The following is a 25283-nucleotide window of genomic DNA, read 5'->3' as shown; positions in this document are numbered from 1 at the left end:
TCCCACCCTGTGAGATCTCCCCTTACCCGCCTCTCACACGTGGTCCTCAAACTCCTTCTCCTTCATCTGTATACAGTTCTTACCAAAATACGAGAGAGACAACAACAACAACAACAAACTACTACCAAGGGAGAGAAAAATAGAGAGAGGGATAAAGAAAAGACGTCCAGCTAGCTATCTGTCAGTTATGTATGCAATATTTCTTCAAAATCGTCAAATACTCAATCTAGGTTATTCAATTATTCTTTCCTTTGCTGGAAGTTGTTTTTTCATCCTTCCACCTCGTACTATCCAGTTTGTTTACGAAAGTGTAAAGAAGATTCTCCAGTTACCGCCTTTGCCATTATAAAACATTCCCTCTTTATTCTTTTATCTCCTTCTCCAAAAGAAAAGCTGCGGTTTAAAAAAAAATGTGTGCTGGTATATTAACACATAGTAGTTCAGTCGCTTTATAAGCTTCGTTTGCGTCCCAGTCCATTTCCTGTGTCATTTCCATCCGAATATCAGTTCTGTACCTGATAATGCCTTCTGATGGGTGGCTGTGCCTAGAAACCAGCCAGCTGTACGAAGATAAAATATCTTCCTCCACCCACTTTTCCCTGAGCCCCCAACCACCACTGGCAGGCGTCCCCCAGAAGAGAACATGGCCCCCAGGTTGAAAAGCGTTCCCCATTCCTAGCCTGCGCAAACCAAAACTGAGCAGAGAACAATTGCACCACAACAGGATTAGGCCTTCTCCGGGCCTTCCAGTGTTGCCGGGCTACAACTTTTGATGGCCCCAGCCAGCGTAGACCAGCTTCTTGGACCTGGGGAGGGGCAGGGGAGGGTACAAAATGTGTCCGTGTCTGGAATAGAGAGTCGCGAAAGAATGCTGGCAGACTGTGGTTAGAGAGAGGAAATGGAAACCACTGTGGGTGGGTGGGAAGATGCAATGGAGTGTCCTGGGAAGGGGATTGCTGGCTGGAAGACTGAACAGGAGAACGTTTTTGCTGAATCCATAAGGCAGATTTTTGTGGCACAACTGGAGCAGGGATGTCCGAACTGTTTTCCCAGCTGGTGAAGAGTTAACGCTGCTGCCAATGTGAGGGTTCTTTGGTGAGAAGGTTGGAACTGGTCTCCCTTAAGCAGCTGGAACCCTTTCAAGCCTGTGATGGATGGTGGAAAACTGATAAACTTTGCCTACGAAAGACCCTCCCTTCTCCTGTTGAGGTTCATCCAGAGGCTGATTGGAATAAGAGGCGGACCAAAAATAAGGACAATGTTTTAAGGCTTCTTAGTTCCAAACCAGCTCTTGTTTATTTGCCTCTGATGTCATTTTCTATTTTAAAACTTCAGCAATTGGGCTTTGTTTTGCAAAGATCCTCAGTAAATTTGGAAGCCCTGCCCGCCTTCAAAAGAGAAAACAATTAGGACTCTGTAACTTTGCAGGTCACTCGTCTCCAGTAACCTCTTTGTAGCCTTGTTAGTGCCTGAGGTCAAGGGGTCCCCAGTGCATGTATTTTGCATGCCTCTGCTAAAACATTTAGGTCTTAATTCAGGACAAATAGCATTTCCGTTGCTGCAGGTGGATAGCTCTCAAGTTTGCAGGCAGGGGACCGAGAAACTCTGGAACATTGCTGCCAGTCAAAGTTCACTCTACATGAGTTAGATGGACTAATGACTCAGGCCTGGTGTAAGACAAATATGTTTATCTAAAGCAAGTTTCTATCCCTCATCGTTGCAGAGGAAAAACTTGAATGTGCTATACTCGCAGGCCACCATTTGAATCTCTCGTATCTTCAGCTTTTGGATGAAAATCCACAGGTGGATCACATGCTTTTCACGCCAGGGGCCCTAGGTTCGAATCCTGGCATACTTGGTCATTATTATTAGCATTTTCACTGATAAATTGCTTCCCATAATGTTTTAACAATGAAGTCACTGATGCTAAAAGTACATTAAAAAAAAAATATCAAGACTGGTACAGATAGTACTGTAGCATTTGGAAAGATCACAGAGCTGCTTCCTGGGAAAGTGTAGTTTACTAAGGCTGCGGAGAGTTGTTAGGTCACCTCTTTCACTATCACAGAGGTACAATTTCTAGAGTGCTTTAACCGTCAGTCCCTTTCCTGCTAAATGTAGGTCCCCGGATTCTTGGGGGTGGGGAAGCCATGACTAATACAGTGGTACCTCGGGTTACAGACGCTTTAGGTTACAGACTCCGCTAACCCAGAAATAGTACCTCAGGTTAAGAACTTTGCTTCAGGATGAGAACAGAAATCGTGCGGCGGCAGCGCAGCAGCAGCGGGAGGCTCCATTAGCTAAAGTGGTGTTTCGGGTTAAGAACAGTTTCAGGTTAAGAATGGACCTCCGGAACAAATTAAGTCCTTAACCTGAGGTACCACTGTACAGTGGTGCCTCGCAAGACAAAATTAATCCGTTCCATGAGGCTCTTCGTATAGCGGTTTTTTCGTCTTGCGAAGCAAGCCCATTGACAGCTTAGCGGATTAGCGCTATTAGCGGTTTAGCGGCTTTTAGCGGATCAGCTGATAAGCGGCTTAGCGGCTTAGGAAAAGGGGGGGGAAACCCTCAGGAACTCCAAGACATTTCGTCTTGCGAAGGAAGCTCATAGGGAAATTCGTTTTGCGAAGCGCCTCCAAAACGGAAAACCCTTTTGTCTAGCGGGTTTTCCGTCTTGCGAGGCGTTCGTCTTGCGGGGCACCACCGTACTGCTTATAGTGCAGAGGAGCCCTAAGTTCCTGCAAGAGAACTTGTAAGCAAAGCATCACCTGATGAGGGTTTTCTTGGGGGGGGGGGTGTGCTGTTGGCTGCATCTCAGTGTGACATGCATCCTGAACCAGTCTAGCGTTTGCAGTGTGTTCAAACTGCTTCAAATGGGCATCTCATAGGATGGGGGATGCTGACAGACAGAGGCGCATGAGGGAGCAAAAATGATGGCAGCACTGATGACCAGATCACATTGTAGCGCAAGGGATGCTGTTATTCCACCTGTTTCCAGATATAAAAAAAACACACGATGGGGACCATGACTCACTTTGGGATCTTTAGTGATTCTTTGGAATAGAATGATGCAGGTTTAAGATTGTGATGGAGCTCAGAAACAAACTAGGTCCTCCTGTGACAGTCTGGCCAGCTGTACCAATGCTTGATAAGAGAAAATAAATACGCCTTTGTGCCAATCTTTCTTTAAATAAATGAATAAAAAATGTTGGCTGTTTGTCTCTCGTCCCCAGCACTCGTATTGGAAAAGGTTCCCTTCTCCTCCCAGAGTATTGTGGTCTGGTCTGATTATAAACAGATTTGCACTACGCTGGGAGAAGGAACAAAAACAGAGCATAGTGTTGACTTGGCAGATGGATAGGCAGCTTGGCAGCCAGCAGTGCTGTGGTCATTAGCTGCAGGAAGCCATTTCCCTTTTAAGATGCTGGCTCACATTGGAATGGGGGTTTGGGAGGTGGGGAGAGGCCCTTCCTCTGATGGGAGCAGGGACTTGTGGTTGCTTTCCTTTTTAAAAAAATGACTTTTTTATTCAAAATTTAAACAAAACATATTATCCAAAAACATATCATCCTTATTTCCCCCCCATTTTCCCTCCCTCCCCCCACAGACCCCCCACCCCACCCTGACTTCCCTCAGTTCCAGTCTTTGATTTCTCAAAAAAATGCTGTTTTCTGCATGTTACACAGTTGTATAAATCCTCAAGCTATTTAGCTGATTATTATCATAAAAAGTTTGTGAATGTTTATTCAAAACCAGCCAAGGAGTCCAGTTCGCTTTCTTGCGTCTTCAAATATTTTGTAAAGGGTTCCCATTTATCTTTAAAGTCACAGTTATCCTTGTCCCGTAGCTTATATGTCAGTTTTGCCAGTTCTGCATAGTCCATCAATTTTTCTTGCCATGATTCTTTACTTGGGGTTTCTTCAGTCTTCCATCCTTGTGCTATTAAAACTCTCGCGGCCGTTGTCGCATACATGAAGATGTTTTTCAGCTTTTTTGGCAGATCTTTCCCTACAGTCCCTAGTAAAAATGCTTCAGGTTTTTTAACAAATGCTTTCTAAGCTGTTCTCCCCCCCCCCCCAAAAAAAATGACAGGGATGTTGCAATGGCAGCAGTACCACAGTGTTGCAACGCTCATGGAGAACAACTGCGGCCCAGTGGTTAGTGCCTCTGCTTTGCATGCAGAAAGTCCCAGAAATCTGGAGGCAACTGCTGCCTGTCAATCTAGACCAGGGATCAGCAAACTTTTTCAGCAGGGGACTGGTCCACTATCTCTCAGACCTTGTGGGGGGCAGGACTAGATTTGGGGGGGGGGGATGAACAAATTCCTATGACCCACAAATAACCCAGAGATGCATTTTAAATAAAAGGACACATTCTACTCATGTAAAAACACGCTGATTCCCAGACTGTCCGTTGGCCAGATTTAGAAGGCGATTGGGCTGGATCCGGCCCCCGGGCCTTAGGTTGCCTACCCGTGATGTAGACAATGCAGAGTGAGATGGACAAATAAGTTCCTGTTATCAGATGGAACTTACCAGTGCCTTAACTTGGTTGGATGTTCTTGTAAATTGTTTTAATTGACTTTTAATCTTGCCTTTTTATATATATAACACGCGGGCGGGTGTGGTCCTGAATGGGGTAACTGTGCCCATGAAGGACCAGGTACACAGCCTGGGAGTCATTTTGGACTCACAGCTGTCCATGGAGGCACAGGTCAAATCTGTGTCCAGGGCAGCTGTTTACCAGCTCTATCTACGCAGGCTGAGACCCCATCTGCCCACGGACTGCCTCCCCAGAGTGGTGCATGCTTTGGTTATCTCCCGCTTGGACTACTGCAATGCGCTCTACGTGGGGCTACCTTTGAAGGTGACTCGGAAACTACAACTAATCCAGAATACGGCAGCTAGACTGGTGACTGGGAGTGGCCACCGAGACCATATAACACCAGTCCTGAAAGATCTTCATTGGCTCCCAGTACATTTCCAAGCACAATTCAAAGTGTTGGTGCTTACCTTTAAAGCCCTAAATGGCCTTGGTACTATATACCTGAATGAGCGTCTCCACCCCCATCGTTCTGCCGGGACACTGAGGTTCAGCTCAGAGGGCCTTCTGGCAGTTCCCTCATTGCAAGAAGCAAAGCTACAGGGAACCAGGCAGAGGGCCGTCTCGGTAGTGGCGCCCGCCCTGTGGAACGCCCTCCCAGCAGATGTCAAGGCAATAATAAGCAACTATTTTACTTTAAAAAGACTACTGAAGGTGGCCCTGTTTAGGGAAGTTTTTAATGTTCAGTTGGAAGCCGCCCAGAGTGGCTGAGGTAACCCAGCCAGATTGGCGGGGTATAAATAAATAAATAAATAAATAAATAATTATCAGCTGCTGGAGTGACTCTGCGCAACCACACTGGCCATTGGCTCTCCTTAACAGGAAATGCTATGACCGCTTCCTGTTCAGGCTAGGATGTTGCCTGAGCAATTATCACTTTGCTTTGACTGGCCATGCTCACAGCTGTTTCTCCATGCCCAGGTCTCTGTTCAGACCTGTTTGTATGCCAGCAGCACTCAAATTCTTGTTTGCATACCTGACACCTTTTTAGAGAGCTGCCGACTTTCACTTTGTATAGAAGTTGGACGTAGCAGTGTTTTATTTTTGCTGCTAATGGAAAAATAGCAGGATGTGAGTAAGCACGTGTCTGTAACATAGATGTTAGGTTAATGCTGATCGTTGGCTTACGTTCTTAACTGGTCTTTGACTTGCAAGCAGATGTCACAATCTTGATATTTCCTGCCCCCTTCTCAAAATATAAGGAATTTACCGGCAACCGACGCAGTTTTTGATATTTACTTTATGTATATGTTGATATGAAATCTTACGTTTTGGAGTAAGCGAATGAAAGCTCCGACATTTGATCCCTGGAGTCAAAGAGAACATGGCCCAGTGGTTGACATATTGCCAAGATCAAATAGTTGGGCACTTCCTATACAGTAAACAATGACGTTCAAAGAAATCTGTAAGCCGAGCTCTAATGGAATCGAGTAAGAAAGCAGCTTTGGACTTGAGTGAGCAGGATGTAAGGGAAGCTGTGTAATCAAATAAGAGCGAAGTGACAAAATGATGAAATCCTCCCAAATTCACATTAGGGCAATGCCTTCATTTGGCCAATCAAAATGCCACAGAATGATTTGCAAGCTTTTGAGTTCTCCAGGACTCTTAATCAAGAGTAATTAAAATGGGTGGGGTTAGAGCAATGGAGTCTTGCCCACAGCACTATTAAATGCTGTGTAAGTTTCAGGTTGTACCTGGGATGTCTGGGGAGGAGAAACACACAGTGCTTGATCCACCATCTTTGAACATACTGTATAGGTGTTGTGCCCAAACTAAGTTCTACTTGGAGCAGACCCACTGAAATGAATGGGTCTTAGTTAGTTGTGCCCACTCATTTCAATGGGTCTGTTCTGAGCAGGACTAGCATTGGGGACAAGCACTGCTAGCTGTTGCCCAGATCCGTCTCCATCCTTAGGCTAAATGCACAGGTTCTTTTGTAGACGAAAAACAGGAATAAAAAGAAGGTAGGCAGCTTTTAACGAAGCTGGAGGTTATTTATAGCAGGTGTGTTGTGTTGTGTTTTTTAAAAAAAAGTCAAGTGAAGTCAAATTGGGTAACTTATCTATGGTGGCGGCGAGCTTTTGGCCTACCAGATGTTGCAACAGCACCATCAAGCATGACCAATGGGCAGGGAGGATGGGAGTTGTAGTTCAGCAGCGCCTGGCAGGCCAGAGATTCCCCACATCCTGTAAAAGATGGAAGGAATATGCTTTCCAAATGAAGTCTCCTTGTCTGGTGGCTTAAGATCCCCTTCCTTTAGTTGAGGATCCTGTTTCCGAATGGCTTGAATTCTGCATTCTCCCAAAGTCACCCAAAAACAAAGGGATCCATCTTGGCACATAAGGGAAACTATGTTTGCTCTTGATAGCTGAATTGACTTTTTGGGTTGCAAAGGAAAACAGTGGAAGGGAAAGAGAAGTGGCTATTTCTACTCTGTGGCATGCAAGAAACCACTCCTTGTTCCAGCTGCAGTGAGAAAAGGGTTGTAGTAGAAAAATATGTGTGAACCTGAAAAGAACAAGTGGTTTGTTTATTTCAAATAGGCAACACATTTTATGAAAAAGTTATTGAGGGCTATATAAGAACCTGGCTGTATTGTCTACTACTGACCTGAGGAACATTCCCCCACATGTGTTTTGGAGGCCACATCTAACCCCAAGTTCTCAGCTGGCCATCCTTGTCATAAGGCAGACATGGAGAACCAGTCATCCTATGAGTGCTGTTGGGTCCCCAACTTCCATCAGCCGCAGCCAGCAAGGCCCATGGTGGGAGAAATAGACCGGCAGCATTGGGAGGGCCATAGATCTCCCCACCTCTCCCTATAAAGGTTTCTAGGATCATAGAAGTGTAGAATGGGAAGGGGCCTCCAGAGTCATCTAGTCCAACCTCCTGCCATGCAGAAATCCTTTGCCCAGTGTGGCCCATGATCCTGAGATTAAGATGCTCTGGCGACTGAGCTGTCTCTGGGGAGTAGTTCATCTCTTCCCTTCCTTGGTTAGCAGTAGAGACTGGTCCATTCGGACAAAGGGGGGCACTGCCCCACCAAGCTCTGTTTGCCCCCAGCCAGCTGTTACCTGCCTGCCATCTCACAGCCAACATGCTCCCCTCCAAATGTTGGGCTACAACCTCCATCATCCCTGGGCGTTGGCCATGCTGGCTGCAACAGATGACCGTTGAAGTCCAAAACATACAGGAGTTGGGAGAGGCTGAAAGAACCAGTAGCTAGCACTGGGATGCAAGCAACTCAGCGGGGGAAATGTTTTGCCATTTTTGCTGACTCGTGCACCTGTGCTTCTGTGTGATCCGCTTTGAATGTAGCCAAGGTTTCCTTTGTGTGTGTTCCAGATTCAGACTGTGAAGGTGACCTTGAGCGTGAACAAAATTAATAAATGGTTTCACAAAGTTTCTGTATGCGCAGCTGACTCCAAGGTCCTGGGATTTGTAACTAGTGTTTGAAGAGTAGATAAATTATCTCCTCCCTGGTTTTGCCTAGTATAGTGTCTCTGGAGTTTCCATTGTTGTTTTAACAATGAAAGTTGTGTATTCAGTTACTGACTTAAGCCAAAGGTTTTCTTGTTCTTCTTCTTCTTCTTAAATGCAGCGGTATGATATAGTAGGGGAAAGGGGTTTGTGCATTTTCTGGGCAATGCATGCCCAGCAATGCAGATAGGCGCTAGATTTTAAACAGAAATCTGAGATGCGACCTGAGTTAAACTCGGACAACAGATCTCAAACTTTACCTTTAAGCTTCCTTAGGGTCATTTCTCACTTGACCTTCTGCACTCGAGAGTATGGATGTCTGAATACAAAATGCATGAGCCTCTCAAGCGAAATGTGCACTTCTTGCTGGCGTTTTATCAATATACATATACTGCTTTTCCTTGTATATCATCCTGTTCAAAGAAATTTACTGCAAAGCAGGATGAACGTAACATCAGTTTGTTGAGTTTTGGGTTTATTAGATTTAAAAAAAATAACTTGCTCTTCCTCCCAAAGGATCATGGGATGGCAAAGAACAATCAGTAATGCAAACAGATCCTAAACAACATATGGAAATACTTACAAATGGGCACATTTAAATACATGTCTTTAAAGTGTGTGGAGTTAAAATATTACGACATCGTAGTTGGGCAGGGATTGGACACCCCCACCTTCTTAATTCTTGGGACAAGTGTCAATAGAATAAGAATAATAACCATAACAATAACGTTGCTGATGAAAACTATTTCTCTTTATTTCCCCCCAGTTCTGATTTGAAATTAAAGGGCAAAAGGCAGGAGGCGGGAGAAGAGGCAGAGGTGTAGATTTAAAATAAAATGTAAAATGTAAAATGTAATATGCTGTAAGAGAGCTGTGTTTTGGGTGTCCCCTGGCTCTTTCAAGCAGCATTAATAGCAGGTGCATTGATGTGCAGAAGGTGGTGGGGGCGTGCGCATGCACGCCAGACTATGGAGGTCCTGATTCTCCCCCTGCCCTGGGCCTTGTTTTGCTGCTTGACGCTGCCCCTCTCAAGCTTCTGTTTGCACCACGAAGCAGAAAGTGCAGATATCAAGCCTCAACCAGCATCTTTCAGGTTCACAGCTTGGGGGATGTAGAGAGGTTTCATTTTCGGACAGTGATGCAATGGTCAGATCTCAGCGGTGTGTGTATGTGATAATAGATCTATAGAATCCTTACAACATATACTATTCTGTTGTTCATTACATTCAGTTTCTCGGACCAGATTTTTGTCCCCTTTATTATTGGAAATCTCGGGTCACTCATTGGAAACACAGCTAATACATTTACTGCAAGATTCTGATCCGAGTAGGTCTCTTTCTGTTGCCAGATTTCTGATAACAGTATTAGCTTATAAGAGGAAAAATGGATTACTTTATGATTATTGATTTTGTCTAAAAATATTGATTTATATTGATAATTTGATATTTTAAGCGCTATATTGTTCTTATTTTAATGGAATTTAGAAATTTACGGTTTGAGATGTACTTGATTTAAACGCATTTTAAATTATTAATTTTACCTTGTTATACCTGTTTTGCAGTATGATCTATTGAATATGGGCCTATGGCCGTAATAAACTATCTATCTATCTCTTCGGACAGTGATGTACAAAGAGAGGTCTAATTGCCTCTCCTAGTGCTGCAGTCCAGATCTAACTTGGGAGGGAGGGTACATGGCGGTAATTAACCTTATTAAATGATGGTGATGATGATGCCGAGGTCTAAACAGGTCTTCAGCATCACCTCCTGTAAAGTCCTTGATTGACTCTGAATTTCCTTGTTCAGGTTGTCCTCCCCAGCCAAATGGAGGACTTGAGATGGTTGATATTTGGGTGGTGGGGCGGCACACTTTACGGTGCTTGGGTCTCAAGCCATTTAGGACTTTTCATGCTAGTGCTAACACCTTGAATTTGCCCCAGTATCTCACTGGCAGCCAGTGCAGCAGCAGCAACAACAACAACAACAATAATAATAATAGGTATTAGTAACAGTAATACAGGGAATGCTCTTTTTGCACAGTGGTTATGTTCCGGACTCCCTCTCATTGGCATAAGACTGCGCATAAGCCTGCCCGGTTCTGTGCCTGCCAAGCCCCTGTTCTGCCCTGTTCCGCCCTTTTTCCTAATGTATTTATGACGTATGGGGGCTACTTCCGGGTTCAGCTCGTGTGTGCCATTTGGACGTGCCTAAATCGCTCGTTGCCTGTAGTTTATATTCTGCCATTGCAGTTGGAACAGCTGCTCTGCACCATCCTAACTCTCTTGAATGGCCTTCTGTTTGCACACACCGCTACAGAGCAAAATGCCCTTGTTGATGAGTTCTTTGTCCCTCTTTCCACAGTTCCGGTTAAAAATAAAACCCAGGTTGCCAGCCTTGCCGTACACTTGGCAAAGCTGCTTGTCCCCTCGCAAGCTGAAGTGATGGCTCTCCCCTTCCGAAAAGACTTGGACAAATACAAGGACCTCGATGAGGATGAAATCCTGGGCAAGTTATCGGAAGAAGAGTTGAAACAACTGGAAACCGTCCTGGATGATCTCGATCCAGAGGTGTGTTTTGGGACAGCGGGACAATTCTCTCTGTTTAAAAAAGTGCTTATCCTGCTTTCTCTTGTACAAACATTCAGGGTAGCTAATGCTGCAAGGGGACGCGGGTGGCGCTGTGGGTTAAACCACAGAGCCTAGGACTTGCCAATCAGAAGGTCGGCAGATCGAATCCCCATGACGGGGTGAGCTCCCGTTGCTCGGTCCCTGCTCCTGCCAACCTAGCAGTTCGAAAGCATGTCAAAGTGCAAGTAGATAAATAGGTACCACTCCGGCGGGAAGGTAAACAGTGTTTCCGTGCACTGCTCTGGTTCTCCAGAAGTGGCTTAGTCATGCTGGCCACATGACCTGGAAGCTGTACGCCGGCTCCCTCAGCCAATAAAGCGAGATGAGTGCCGCAACCCCAGAGTCGGCCACGACTGGACCTAATGTTCAGGGGTCCCTTTACCCTTTCCCTTTAATGCTGCAAGAGAGTGCAAAAAACAGTGGCCTGACAGCACAAGAAGCCTGAATGCAATGAGTCCATGTGTTAGTGCTGTTGCACGAACTGCAAGTCCCAGTGACAGGAGCGCAAACATCTTTTCAATGGAAAGCAAATTCTGGGGGAACCTGGGGGCATCTTGGCTGTTGCTGGATTCTCAACTTCCATCAGCCCCAGGCAGCATGGCCAATGGTCAGGGATAAGTGCCATGTGTACCACCCTCAAATGGTCATCTGGTCCAGCATCTCACAGTGGCCAACCAGATGCCTGTGGGAAGTCTTTAAGCAGAGCATGAATGAAACCGTGCTCCCCCCTCTTCGTCATTCCCAGCAACCTGTATACAGAAATGGAAGTAGAGCAGGGTTTCCTCAATTTGGGTATCCAGCTATTTTTTGTCCTACAATTCCCATCATCCCTGACCGCTGGTCCTGCCAGCTAGGGATGATGGGAGTTGTGGTCCAGCAACAGCTTGGAGATACAAGTTTGGGAGAAACGGAAGTACAGCATGGTGAGAGTTGTAGTTCAGCAACATCTGGATGGCCACATCTGGAATGCCATGTGCCTTGGATATACAGGCGCAATGGATTTTAAGGTGTGGATTCCAGAGGAAAAAGCAGATTGTGTGCTTCAACATCATCTCTGGTTCACTCTCCACACATAGCACTCTTTTCACACCCAGAAATGGCCTGTCTGTGAGCAAGAAATAGGGTGCCCGCAGAATGGATCTGGTTCAGTAGAAAAATGCCAAAATAAAAACAGGTGTTTTTTTTCAGAATAAATCCAGCACAAAATATTAAACATGTATGCACATTGCAGCCTAGGACCCTTGTATCTACAGGACTGCCTCTCCTGGTATACCCCGCGGAAGACCTTAAGGTCCATAAATAGCAATACTCTAGAGGTCCCGGGCCCTAAGGAAGTCAGATTAGCCTCAACCAGGGCCAGGGCCTTTTCAGCACTGGCTCCGGCCTGGTGGAACGCTCTGTCTCATGAGACCAGGACCCTGCAGGATCTGATTTCTTTCCACAGGGCCTGTAAGACAGAGTTGTTCCACCTGGCCTTTGACTTGGAATAAGCCTGATCCCTTCCTGCTCTTTCCTTTTCCTTCTGTGATGGAACCCCTATCTGCGGACTTCCCTGGCTTTTTCTGGCCCACGTAGGACCAGTCTGGATACTTGGTGAAGATTTGACATTTTCTCCCCCCAAACAGTTTTTCATCTGGGCTTCCACTGAAATGAGGCTGCATTTTAAGTTGTACTTTAATCCTGTTTTTAAGTTGTATTTTGGTCAATTGTTTTTATATGTGATGTTAGCCGCCCTGAACCCGGTCTTGGCCGGGGAGGGCGGGGTATAAATAAAATTTAATAAATAAATATCAGAATCTGCATGTATCCCAGTGCCTGCCAAGTGGAAGAGAGTCTTATGTGTGTGTGTGTGCACAGGGAGGGGTCTAAAAGTATGTACACCAGAAGTAGGATGTGATGAATAAATGCAGATATTATCACTGTGTTAAAACTGTACTCAAACTTGCAAGTCTCATCCTTTCCCAGGAGATAGGGCTGATGCAAGGAAACATGAGGGTGGTGATGAATCTTCTCCTAAGACAGGATCCAGGAGGATTTGGCCTTTTCGACCCCTTCCTAAGACACCTGTGTGTATTTTAATGTGCCGCTTCTGCGGTTCGTTGTTTTTTTGACGAATAAGAGCCTTGTCGTTTTCGTTTTGCAGAATGCACTGTTGCCCGCAGGGTTCCGGCAAAAGGACCAGACGTCCAAAAAGCCCTCCGGTGCTTTTGACAGGGAGAAACTCCTTTCGTATCTGGAGAAGCAAGCGCTGGAGCATAAAGACGTTGAAGATTTTGTCCCGTTCACGGGAGAAAAGAAAGGTAAGGGCGCCTCTCCCCAGCCCCACCGCACAATGGTTTGCGCAAACTCGCCCTGAGAGCTAACCAGTGTGAGTTTACTTCTTCACATTTCTCCTTGCTTCTGCTGTAACTGGTAATGCTTGGCTTCCCAGTTGTACGTAAAGATCCAGTTTTATTTATTTATATATTTAAAATGAATTTATTTATTAGGTTTTTCAAATTAAAATTTTACAATCGCATATCAACATACAATATAAAAACAAGAATTCTCAGAATCTCCTGGACTTCCCTCTGCATCTTTTATAATAATCCAAAACTTCTCCATTATATCCCAAATTCACCATTAAACTACAAGTGTTTTGCCAATCCTACTAACGATTTTAGCTGTCTACAATGGCTTTTAAGATAGATTATAAATCCCCCCCTTATTAAAATTTTGGTCTTCCTGATTTCTTTATTATTATTATTTTATTTTCCAATACAATATTTTATTGGTTTTTCCATATTACATCACAATATAAATAAACAAAAGCCATCACCACACCCTCCCCATCCCCCCATATATCCATCAATCAAACCTAATATTCTTTTGTCCCTCCCCCCGCTTCCTTCTGCCCCCACTCAATTTCCTCTACATTCTGAGATTACATTTATCTTTGCATATACAATCTTCTCAAATCTTCTATATATTCCTATTATCCTTCCTTACTAATTTACCTTCCCTCAGATACTTAACATTTCTGATTCTTGCGGTCATTTTTGCCATTTCGGCATAGTCCATCATCTTGATCTGCCATTCTTCTCTGGCAGGGACTTTATCTTCTTTCCATCTCTGGGCTAGTAGCATCCGCGCAGCCATACTCATGTACGTAAATAGTACTTTCTTCTCCCTTGGGATTTCGGCACCTAGAAGTCCTAAAAGAAAGGCTTCTGGGTTTTGTTTTGTTTTTAGAAAAAGTTATTTTAAACTTTTGTAAAGATCCAGTTTAAACCTTATAGCCCCGTCTGTCTTCCGAGGAGTGAGACAAAGGACCTACTCTGTAACAGAGAGGAAGTAGTGTGTGTGTGTGTGTGTGTTGACTCCTTCACACGTACGAACTGGGCCTCAGATGTGCAGTTGCCTGCATGAATTTGAGGTCCTCGGAAAATGCGGCTTTTCAGTATCAAAGCAGAGAGGGCTGCTTCTCCAAAACGAATAGAGCACTCCCCTGCCCCTGTCGTAAGCGGTTGCTAAAACTTGAAAGCCTCACCCTGTCCCAGCTGTTAGCGAACATACAATGAGCCACTGTTGTTGGTGGAGAGGGCTGATGCAAGAAAACTTTCTTTTGCGGAATGACATTTGGAAAGAAAATAGAGATTTCATCCACGTAACAATGGGAGCTTTGTGGCAAAAAGCATTGTGACTATCAAGAAGGCATGCAAACTATCGTTGTCTGCTGCAAGCACACAGCTCGAGGACCTAGAAGGGTTGTGGAATTGATTCCCTACTTCAGAGGTGGTGAGCTTGGGCCAAGCGGGAGTCCTAAATTGACCCGCAAGCCTGTTTTTCTGAAGCCACACCCACCTGCCCTATATATATATGCTGTCAGGTGTAAGCAGTGCCAGATGTAGGTATAAGCTAAACAAGCTATAGCGTATGGCCCCAGTCTCTTGGGGAGGGGGGGAAAAAAAAAAAAAAAAAAAGAGGAGGAAAAACCTGGATATACATTTCCAAAATATAAGATAAGTTCAACAATCACTTTGATAAAATACATTTTGTTATATGCAAATGGCTTTAGATACCTACAGTGGTGCCCCGCAAGACGAATGCCTCGCAAGACAGGAAACCCGCTAGACGAAAGGGTTTTCCGTTTTGGAGGTGCTTCGTAAAACAAATTTCCTATGGGCTTGCTTCGCAAGACGAAAATGTCTTGCGAGTTTCTGCGGGGTTTTTTTCCTCCCCCCCCTTTTCCCCAAGCCGCTAAGCCTCTTAACAGCTGATCCGCTAAGCTGCTTAACAGCTGATCCGCTAAGCCGCTAAGCCGCTTAACAGCTGATCCGCTAAGCCGCTTAACAGCTGATCCGCTAAGCCGCTTATCAGCTAAGCCGCTTATCAGCTGATCCGCTAAGCCGCTAATAGCGCTAATCTGCTAAGCCGCTAATGGGCTTGCTTCACAAAACGAAAAAACCACAAGACGAAGAGACTCGCGGAATGGATTTTTTTTGTCTTGCGAGGCACCACTGTATTAGGTCCATAAAGTACCATCTAGCATATATTCAACACAAAAAACAGTGACATTATGTTGTTGACAAAGGACAGCTGGACATATAAAGGGCCCCATTACCTTCAGTAGCTCAGGGCCTCATCAAACCTAAATCTGGCCCTGGGTTTAAGGCACCGCTTATCATCTGTCCCTTTGCTTGTGTGGCTTGAGTTTGCATCACTGCTGGTAAAGGAAGTGTGGTTTTGCAGCTGACTCTCAGGGCTTGCAAATCGTTCTTCGTTTGCCCACATGATTTGATTCATCTGATTTCACCTGCCTGAGCACCCCAAGCCTTTGTGGTTTGAAGTCTACTTGGCCAGGTTTTCTCGCTTCCTGTGCCACCTTGGTCAGATCACTGAGAGTGTATTTAGACTCAACTAGAATGGAAATCAGGGGACTTGGGTGGCGCTGTGGTCTAAACCACAGAGCCTAGGACTTGCCAATCAGAAGGTCGGCGGTTCGAATCCCCGCAACGGGGTGAGCTCCCGTTGCTTGGTCCCAGCTTCTGCCAACCTTGCAGTTCGAAAGCACGTCAAAGTGCAAGTAGATAAATAGGTACCGCTCTGGCGGGAAGGTAAACGGCGTTTCTGTGCACTGCTCTGGTTCGCCAGAGGCGGCTTAGTCATGCTGGCCACATGACCCAGAAGCTGTCTGCAGACAAACGCCGGCTCCCTCGGCCTGAAAGCGAGATGAGCGCTGCAACCCCAGAGTTGTCTGCGACTGGACCTAATGGTCAAGGGTCCCTTTACCTTTAGAATGGAAATCACCTATGGACATCCGCAAGGCGATGCAGTGCATTTTGCATTGATTGCCTTGTTTCACAACCCAAGATTGCTCAACTGCAAGCCAGTCCATTGAAAGCCAGCATCTAGGCAGTGGGTTCCTAGACTTTTACCCTGCACAGCCTAGTCAAAAACTGCTGAGGGTCATGAAGAACCACTTAACATTTCTTCTGCCTGTTGTAGCAAATGTAATGCACTATGCTAGACACTATATGATTCTCTACTGCCTCTGTTATTTTAGATCTGTTGTATTTTATTGCATTACAATTCCATGTAATTCAATTAGCTACCAGATGTTGTGTTTGATTTTGGCACAGTCTTTTTTCTTTTCTTGCACAAGTATGTGAAATAAATTGATTGAACTGATTGCGTTTATATCCTGCCTTTTCTCCAAGGAGCTCAAGGTGGTTCTCCCTCTCCTCAGTTAATCCTCACAGCAACCCTGAGAGGCCGTGACTGGCCCAAGGTCACCCAATGAGTGTCATGGCTGCATGGGGACTTGAACCCTGGTCTCCCAGGTCCTAGCCCAACATTCTAACCACTGCACCACAACGGCTCTCTATGATTTCTGATACATAAATGCATCATGCTCGTCTTAGCCTTGATTCCATTCAGTTTTTTGTATCAGAGCTGGAGTCTACCAGTGCCTAGAAAACCATATTTTTCCCACCTGGGTTTGTACACACTTCAGTGATACTCAGCACACATAACTTTTCTGATACTCTTATGCCAAACTGTTGGGTGTGGAAGTGTTTTGATATGTGCATTCCCCCCCCCCCCCAAAAAAAATCACTCCACCGTGTGATCTCCTCCTTAACTAAATGAAATGTTCCCAGATTATCAGCAAAAACACTCCTGTGCCCCTTGCAAGCTCAAGTGCAGATGTGTCCTTTCGGCAACGTTTGTGTTGGTGCGTGTCGGGCAAGAGGAATCTCGAAAAGCTCTCACTTGGCTCTCTGCCTGTATAGTTATGTCATTGTTTCCAAAGGCTGTGCAGAGTTTTGCCCTCACAGTGACTGAACGATGAGCTTGAGTTTTGAGCATATTTGCTCATTACCTGGAAAGGAATCTCGGAAGTTTTCTCAGAACAGAAACAAGGGTGGGTCTGCGCAAGACGAGACTCGCTGGGAGCTCCAGTGAGACCAAGTTTGCATTTGTGTGAGGGTCTTTTTTGTTGTCGTTGATTGCACAAGGGAGCAGCTAAACTGTGGCATTGATCACAGTGTTTAAAAGGGAAGAACACAGCAGTGTTTAAATTTGGGTCGGTTATGGGGACTCTCTCGGCCTCAGCCAACACAGGCAATGGTCTGTGGGGAGTTGCCATCCGGTGACTCGCACACTCCTTATCTTTGAGTACTTCAAAAGTTCTTCAGAGCTGTGTGAGAAAGTTTCTGTGTGTGTGCTTTGGCCAAAGTGCACCCCGGGAGCTGCAGTGGAAGGGAAATAGCACAAACTGTGCTCTGCTGCAGTGGCTCAAGACCGCAATACCTCAAGGACCGCCTCTTTCCATATGAACCTACCTGGACCCTGAGATCACCTTCTGAGGTCCTCCTTCGTGTGCCGCCTCCTTGAGAGGCCCAGAGGGTGGCAACACGAGAACGGGGCCTTCTCTGCAGTGGCTCCCCATCTGTGGAATGCTCTCCCCGGAGACGTTTGCCTGGCGCCTTCATTACACACCTTTAGACCCCAGGCAAAAAGGTTCCTTTTTAACCAGGCCTTTGGTTGATCTGTTTGACATCCTATACCCTTTTAAAATGTGACTCTTTTCTTCGGGGGGTGTTATTGGGTTGTTGTTTTTATTCTGATTATATATGTTGTGATCGTTTCTGTGACCTGCCCCGAGACCTCCAAGTATAGGGTGGTATAAAGGTAAAATATTAAGGGACCCCTGACCATTAGGTCCAGTCGTGACCGACTCTGGGGTTGCGGCGCTCATCTCGCTTTATTGGCCAAGGGAGCCAGCGTACAGCTTCCGGGTCATGTGGCCAGCATGACTAAGCCGCTTCTGGCGAACCAGAGCAGCGCACGGAAACGCCGTTTACCTTCCTGCCGGTGTGGTACCTATTTATCTCCTTGCACTTTGACGTGCTTTCGAACTGTTAGGTTGGCAGGAGCAGAGACCAAGCAATGGAAGCTCATCCCATTGCGGGGATTCGAACCGCCAACCTTCTGATCGGCAAGTCCTAGGCTCTGTGGTTTAACCGACAGCGCCTCAATAAACTCAATAAATAATAAGAAGGCCATTGCCTGGCCGTCCAGGCTTCCTCTGTCACAAGTATGCTATTATTCATAGTCTACCTCCACTCTCAGAGGCGGTGTTGAACTACAGGTAGATGAGTTGTTAGCTTGGACCAGCAGGGCTTTCCTTTCCGTTCTCAAAGGAGGACGTTTATGGCTGTTCTGCAGAGTCTGCCAAGGGAATCCAGGTGAGGTGCTCACAGTGAATTTTGGACAAGTACCCATTTTGTGCTTTTCATAGAGATTTCATCGCCTGTGTACTGTTGCTGCCTTTGCAGAACCCAGAATGCTTTGGAGCTGTGGGAGACGGCTGAGCTGCCTCAGTTCTTAACGTGCAGCTCTGCAGTGCTAGGTTTAATAATGGAAACAAATGGACAGGAAAGGCACAAGAAGGGGAACTGGCAGATTTCCCCCTGGAAACCAGTCAGAAGGGAGGTGCTTTTCCCCAGTTGCGCGCTTGCCCTGTTGCCGAGGGGGGTGGCAGCTTGTGCGTTTTGGGCAGATTGCCTCAGAGCCCTCTTTTGTGAAGCCAATTCTGTTTTTAATAACTGGGTTCTTTTCCTGTTGCATACCACGAAGAATAATGCTAATCAGAAGGAACAGAAATGCAATTGTGAAGGCTATAGCAGGCAGAGAAAAGTAAAAGAGAGGAGGGAGCATGTAATGCATATCCATTGCTTTCAGCATTTTCAGACTTGCTATATAATTGGGTGGCGCTGTGGGTTAAACCACAGAGCCTAGGACTTGCCGATCAGAAGGTCAGCGGTTCGAATCCCCGTGACGGGGTGAGCTCCCGTTGCTCGGTCCCTGCTCCTGCCAACATAGCAGTTCGAAAGCACATCAAAGTACAAGTAGATAAATAGGTACCGCTCCGGCGGGAAGGTAAACGGCGTTTCCATGCACTGCTCTGGTTCGCCAGAAGCGACTTAGTCATGCTGGCCACATGACCTGGAAGCTGTACGCCGGCTCCCTCGGCTAGTAAAGCGAGATGAGCGCCGCAACCCCAGAGTCAGCCACGACTGGACCTAATGGTCAGGGGTCCCTTTACCTTTACTTTATATATAATTGGGGAGCATTCATAACTCTGTGGTATGTCCTTGTGTGCAGAAAGTCCCAAATTCAGTCCTCAGCATGGGAGGCTGTGATGGCCACCAACTTGGAAGGCTTCAAAAGAGGGTGAGAGAATTTCTTAGAGGGGAAGGCTGTCAACGGCTGCTAGCTATGATGTTCTACCTCAGAGGTCAGCAACCTTTTTCAGCTGTGGGCTGGTCTACTGTCCCTCAGACCATGTGGTGGTCCAGACTACAGTGGTACCTCGGGTTACAGATGCTTCAGGTTACAGACGCTTCAGGTTACAGACTCCGCTAACCCAGAAATAGTACCTCAGGTTAAGAACTTTGCTTCAGGATGAGAACAGTAATCGTGCTCCGGTGGCGCAGCGGCAGCAGGAGGCCCCATTAGCTAAAGTGGTACCTCAGGTTAAGAACAGTTTCCAGTTAAGAACGGACCTCCAGAATGAATTAAGTTCTTACCCCGAGGTACCATTGTACAGTGGTGCCCCGCAAGATGAATGCCTCGCAAGACGAAAAACCCGCTAGACGAAAGGGTTTTCCGTTTTTCGAGGGGCTTCGCAAGACGAATTTCCCTATGGGCTTGTTTCGCAAGACGAAAACGTCTTGCGATTTTTTTTCGCTCCCCCCCCTTTTGCTAAGCCGCTAAGCCGCTAATAGCGCTAAGCCGCTAATAGGGTTGCTTCGCAAGACGAAAAAACCGCAAGACAAAGAGACTCGCGGAACGGATTCTTTTCGTCTTGCGAGGCACCACTGTATATTTTTTTGGGGGGGGGGAATGAACAAATTCCTATGGCCCACAAATAACCCAGAGATGCATTTTAAATACATTCTACTCATGTAAAAACATGCTGATTCCCGGAACGTCGGCCGGGTTGAGAAGGTGATTGGGCCGGATCCGGCCCCTGGGGCTTAGTTTGCCTACCCCTGTTCTACCTCCTCCATTGTCAAATGTCTTTCCATGCCAATTGCTGGGAATCGCAGGCAGGCAGAGGGCGGTTGTATTCATGTCCAGCTTGCAGGCTGCGCCCAAGGCATCTTGCTGTGAGAACAGGATGCTGAACTAGGTGGACCAATGGCCTGATCTAGTAGCCTCATCCTATGTTGTTATCTGGAGGGCATCAGGTGGATAGATCTGTGGCAGGAGACAACTTGTTCCTGTGTGCTATCATATCCAACCAGCAGCATGAGGTCTGCTTTTAAATGTACGTGTTTGCTTTTCAGCACTTGTTTTCCTATCATCTTTTTTAAAAAGAAGGCAGCAACCCATTAAAATCAACAACGCACCACTAAATAGGGATGTTGCCATTGGTGCAAACCACTACAGGCTGCGTAGTGGCCCAGTTTTGTGTTCCAGTCTACCAGTTGGAGATGATGATATACTCCATTGTTGATGAGATCATCCCTGTACAGTGGTACCTCAGGTTATAGACGCTTCAGGTTACAGACTCCGCTAACCCAGAAATAGTACCTCAGGTTAAGAAATTTACTTCAGGATGAGAACAGAAATCGCGCGGTGGCGGCGGGAAGCCCCATTAGCTAAAGTGGTACCTCAGGCTAAGAACAGTTTCAGGTTAAGAACAGACCTCTAGAACGAATTAAGTTCTGAAACCGAGGTACCACTGTATATGAAGAAAGCAGCTCTCAATTAGTTGTGATAAATCTTCTGTCTCCCATTTTGGTCCTGAACACTTTTGGTTCATAGGATTGAACCCATTGCCAGGCCTATTCAGAGCACACCCATTGCAATTAATGGGCACAACTGGCTATTGTCCGTTGATTTCAATGCGCTTACCCTTAAGTAGGATTTAATAGGCTGCAACCCACAGGCCCTATTGTACCTGGTGTCTTGGAGGCCTTGCAGAATCAAGTTCAATATCAGTCGTATTTGTTTCGACATGGACCTCTAAAGACTATAAAACGAGTCCAGGGCAAAATTGGGTCTTGAGTCATCCCGTCAGATCTACGTCCAAGTTTTCTGTGCCATAAAAAACTCCGACCCTTTAGTCTTCCAATTGCTTGTAATATTGCTAAGATGGATTCCAGACATATTTGATTCCCCCCACCCTGTTTCATTTCCTTTTATCTTGAAGATCAGAGTTGGCTCTTGCCAAGACTTGTGACAATGTGAAAGTGAATTCAAGGAAAACAGAACCATATGGTGATGAGCTGAAAGGGAGGCTTGACACTGTTTGGTGAGATTTGCTTTTCAGCAAAAGAGGCTCCCCTTTCTTGCTTCATTATTATGCCTGTATCCCAGGCTTTCTCAACTTTGGGTCCACAGATGTTGTTGGACAACAACTCCCATCATTCCTGACCACTCGTCCTGCACGCTAGGGATAATGGGAGTTGTAGTCCAACAACATCTACAGACCCAAGATTGAGAAAGGCTGCTGTATCTTGTTGTCTGTCTTGTTTTTTAAAATATACAGAATCCACAACGTAAAATAAAAGCGCTTGGTCCAAGTAAAATGGCTAGGAGAAGCAGAAATTACTTATCTATGTTTGCTTATAAGATTTCTGGCCTGCCCTCCATATGGCGTCAGGACGGGTTGCAGCACGGTAACCATATAGTAATTTTAAAAGATTAGAATTATTTTTAAAAGTCAAATTCCAACCTAGTTGATGATGAAGATGATGATGATGATGATGATGATGATGATGATGATGATAATAATAATAATAATAATAATAATAATAATAATAATAATAATTGTATGTCACCCATCTGACTTGAGTTGCCCCAGCCACTCTGGGTGGCTTCCTACAAATTAAAAACATGAATAAGTATCAAACATAATAAGTATAGATTCATCAAAAAGGATTGGTCCCACAAAGCAAAATACCTTAGCTCTCAAGTAAATAAATAAGTGTGTCTTCAGCGTATAGTGGAATATGCAGTGAAGATGCTTCTGTGAAGAGGGATTTCTACAAGTTAGGGGCTGCCGCAGAGAAAACCCTTTCCCATACCGCCATTCCCCACACTTATGGGAGTGGTGGAACTACTGACAGAGCCCCCTCCGATGACCTTGACACCCAAGAGGGTCTCTAGGGGTGGAGACAGGCTTTCAGAACCTTCTGGAGTCTCCTTCAGGGTCTGCAGAAGCCCTCAGAATCACAGCTTTTTCCTGGATCTAAAAGCCAAGAGAGGATAGAGCAAAGTATTGGTCCCAGAGCAAGGGAATCCCGTGCCTGGATTGCCACTCTCTGTATGGTGGGGAAACACAGAGACTATGGTCTGGAGATATGGTCCAGTCTGCTACAGTGCAGTGCTCTACAACTCCCATCATCCCTGACTATTGGCCGTGGCAACTGGGGCTGATGGGAATTGGAGTTAGAAGCTCCTGTTTTGATAGCTCATTGGTAGAATATGTGCTTTGCATGCAGATGGTTCAAGGCTTCATTTGACAGTAATGGGGATCAGGTAGCGAAGGGAAAGAAGACCCTTTCTGCCAGGAGAGCTGTTGTCAGTCAGAATCTGCGATATTGGGCTCTATGGGCATTAGTCTGAGCTGACTTAAGGCTTCTTCTTAGGTTCCTGCACATCTCTCAATCCTCTAGCTCAAGGGTAGGGAAACTTTGGCCCTCCAGATGTTGCTGAACTACAACTCCCATCGCCATCTACCATGCTTGCTGGGGATGATGGGAGTTGTAGTTCAGCAACATTTGGCGAGCCAAAGGTTACCCACCCCTCCTCTGGGTTTTCCTGTTGCACAGGTTGGTTGCATCTATGTGGATTCACAACTTTCTCATACTGAACACATATATTCAGCTCCAGTGTTTGCTCTCATAGGAAGCAGCAAATTGGGATAGGAGTGCCATCTACTGAATTACTCAGAATGCCTTAGCAGAGAAATAATTCAAGTGCTGCTGTCAGGCATCCATCAGAGAGATGTCTGAAGCACCATTTCCAGCAGCTTTTCCCAATCTGATGTCCTGGAATTTGACAGCCCATCAGCCCCCATCAAGCCTGGCTGTGCCAGCCTGGTGCCATCAGGCATCCATACAGAACATCTGGCAAATGCTGATTTAAGCTTTTGCCTGCAATTTAAAGTGGGCCGATAATCGCTCAGATGCATTGCAATCAAAAGACTGAAGCCAATTATGTTGTCGGATTACTGAGCTCTGTCTACATGTAATAGCTGAATTTTCATGTTCAATTTGGCAAATGCAGTCTATATCGAACTGGCAGACAGGCTGACATGTTTGTTGTGGAATGCAGCCTTTATGATGCATGCTAATGGTGATAATGATCTAGGCCAGGATCCAAAGAAGTACTTTTGGGGTACTTCCTGAGAGCTTGGATATGCTCATTAAGGTGCTGTGATTAGAATTATAGAATTGTTGAGTTGGAAGGGACCATGAGGGTCATCTAGTCCAACCCCTTGCAATGCAGGGATCTTTTGTCCAAGGGACACGGGTGGCACTGTGGATTAAACCACAGAGCCTAGGACTTGCTGATCAGAAGATTGGTGGTTCAAATCCCCGCAACAGGGTGAGCTCCCGTTGCTCAGTCCCTGCTCCTGCCAACCTAGCAGTTCAAAAGCACGAAGTGCAAGTAGATAAATAGGTACCACTCCAGCGGGAAGGTAAACGGCATTTCTGTGCGCTGCTCTAGTTCGCCAGAAGCGGCTTAGTCATGCTGGCCACATGACTCGGAAGCTGTATGCCGGCTCCCTCGGCAAGTAAAGCGAGATGAGCGCCGCAACCCCAGAGTCAGCCACGACTGGACCTAATGGTCAGGGGTCCCTTTATCTTTAAAGGTAAAGGTAAAGGTACCCCTGCCCGTACGGGCCAGTCTTGACAGACTCTGGGGTTGTGCGCCCATCTCACTTAAGAGGCCAGGGGCCAGCGCTGTCCGAAGACACTTCCGGGTCACGTGGCCAGCGTGACATCGCTGCTCTGGCGAGCCAGAGCCGCACACGGAAACGCTGTTTACCTTCCCACTGGTAAGCGGTCCCTATTTATCTACTTGCACCTGGAGGTGCTTTCAAACTGCTAGGTTGGCAGGCGCTGGGACCGAGCAGCGGGAGCGCACCCCGCTGCAGGGATTCGAACCGCCGACCTTTCGATCGGCAAGTCCTAGGCGCTGATGCTTTAACCCACTGCGCCACCTGCGTCCCTCCCTTTTATCTTTACTTTATTCAATAATAAGCATTAGAATAATATTGTTATTTGTATCCTGCCCATCAGACTGGGTCGCTGCAGCCACTCTGGGTGGCTTCCAGCACATATAAAACATAGCAAAACATCAAACATTAAAAACTTCCTTATACAGGCCTGCCTTCATATGTCTTCTAAAAGCCAAATAGTTGTTTATTTCCTTGACATCTGATGGGAGGGCGTTCCACAGGGTGGGCGCCACTACCAAGAAGGCCCTCTGCCTGGTTCCCTGTAACCTTGCGTCTCTCAGTTAGGGAACCACCAGAAGGCCCTGCATGCTAGATCTCAGTGTCTGGGCTGAGTGATGGGAGTGGAGACACTCCAGGTATATAGGACTGAGGCATTACCCCTTTAGCGATGTGGTTTGGTTTGGTGAGTATTGACTTTGTAAGCTACTGATCATCACGCAATGTGATCTCAAAATCCTGCAAGGTTGTCGAAAGCTGAGCACCGATAATATCCTAAAACAGCTGTCCTCCTCTTTTGAACAGGGAAAGTATTTATTCCAAAGCCAAAGCCAGTACAGTCTTACACGGAAGAAAAAGTGAGTCTTGATCCTGAACTGGAGGAAGCATTGACAAGTGCTACAGACACTGAACTATGTGACATTGCAGGTTGGTTGGTTTGTGTGTATGTGTGTGTTGAGTTTGATTTAGCTTTTCTAAAAGCATGATCCTTCATACAAGTATTCTTAAGGCTTCTTCCCTGGGATGGGAAGCCACAAATGGTTGGACTACAACTCCCATCATCCCTAACCATCCGCCATGTTGGCTGGGGCTGGTGGGAGTGGGGAGTCCCAA

At 46.1% G+C, this 25283-nt stretch overlaps 1 protein-coding gene across 3 annotated transcripts in view; it reads left to right on the top strand.

Moving 5' to 3' along the window:
• LOC310831722 (tropomodulin-3) overlaps positions 1-25283 on the top strand; it is a 50496-nt gene that overhangs the window by 4717 nt on the left and 20496 nt on the right. For all 3 annotated transcript variants that reach the window (XM_083712841.1, XM_083712840.1, XM_083712842.1), the window contains exons 2-4: positions 10443-10648; positions 12852-13008; positions 24975-25097. In XM_083712841.1, coding sequence (XP_083568967.1) covers positions 10523-10648; positions 12852-13008; positions 24975-25097 — 406 coding nt within the window. In that variant the 5' untranslated portion in view covers positions 10443-10522. The remainder of the gene's footprint in view (positions 1-10442; positions 10649-12851; positions 13009-24974; positions 25098-25283) is intronic.

The sequence above is a fragment of the Podarcis gaigeae genome (assembly GCF_964106915.1).
Source record: "Podarcis gaigeae genome assembly, chromosome: 14".
In the NCBI taxonomy this organism is placed as follows: Eukaryota; Metazoa; Chordata; class Lepidosauria; order Squamata; family Lacertidae; genus Podarcis; species Podarcis gaigeae.
This window is presented reverse-complemented; position numbering and strand designations above follow the sequence as displayed.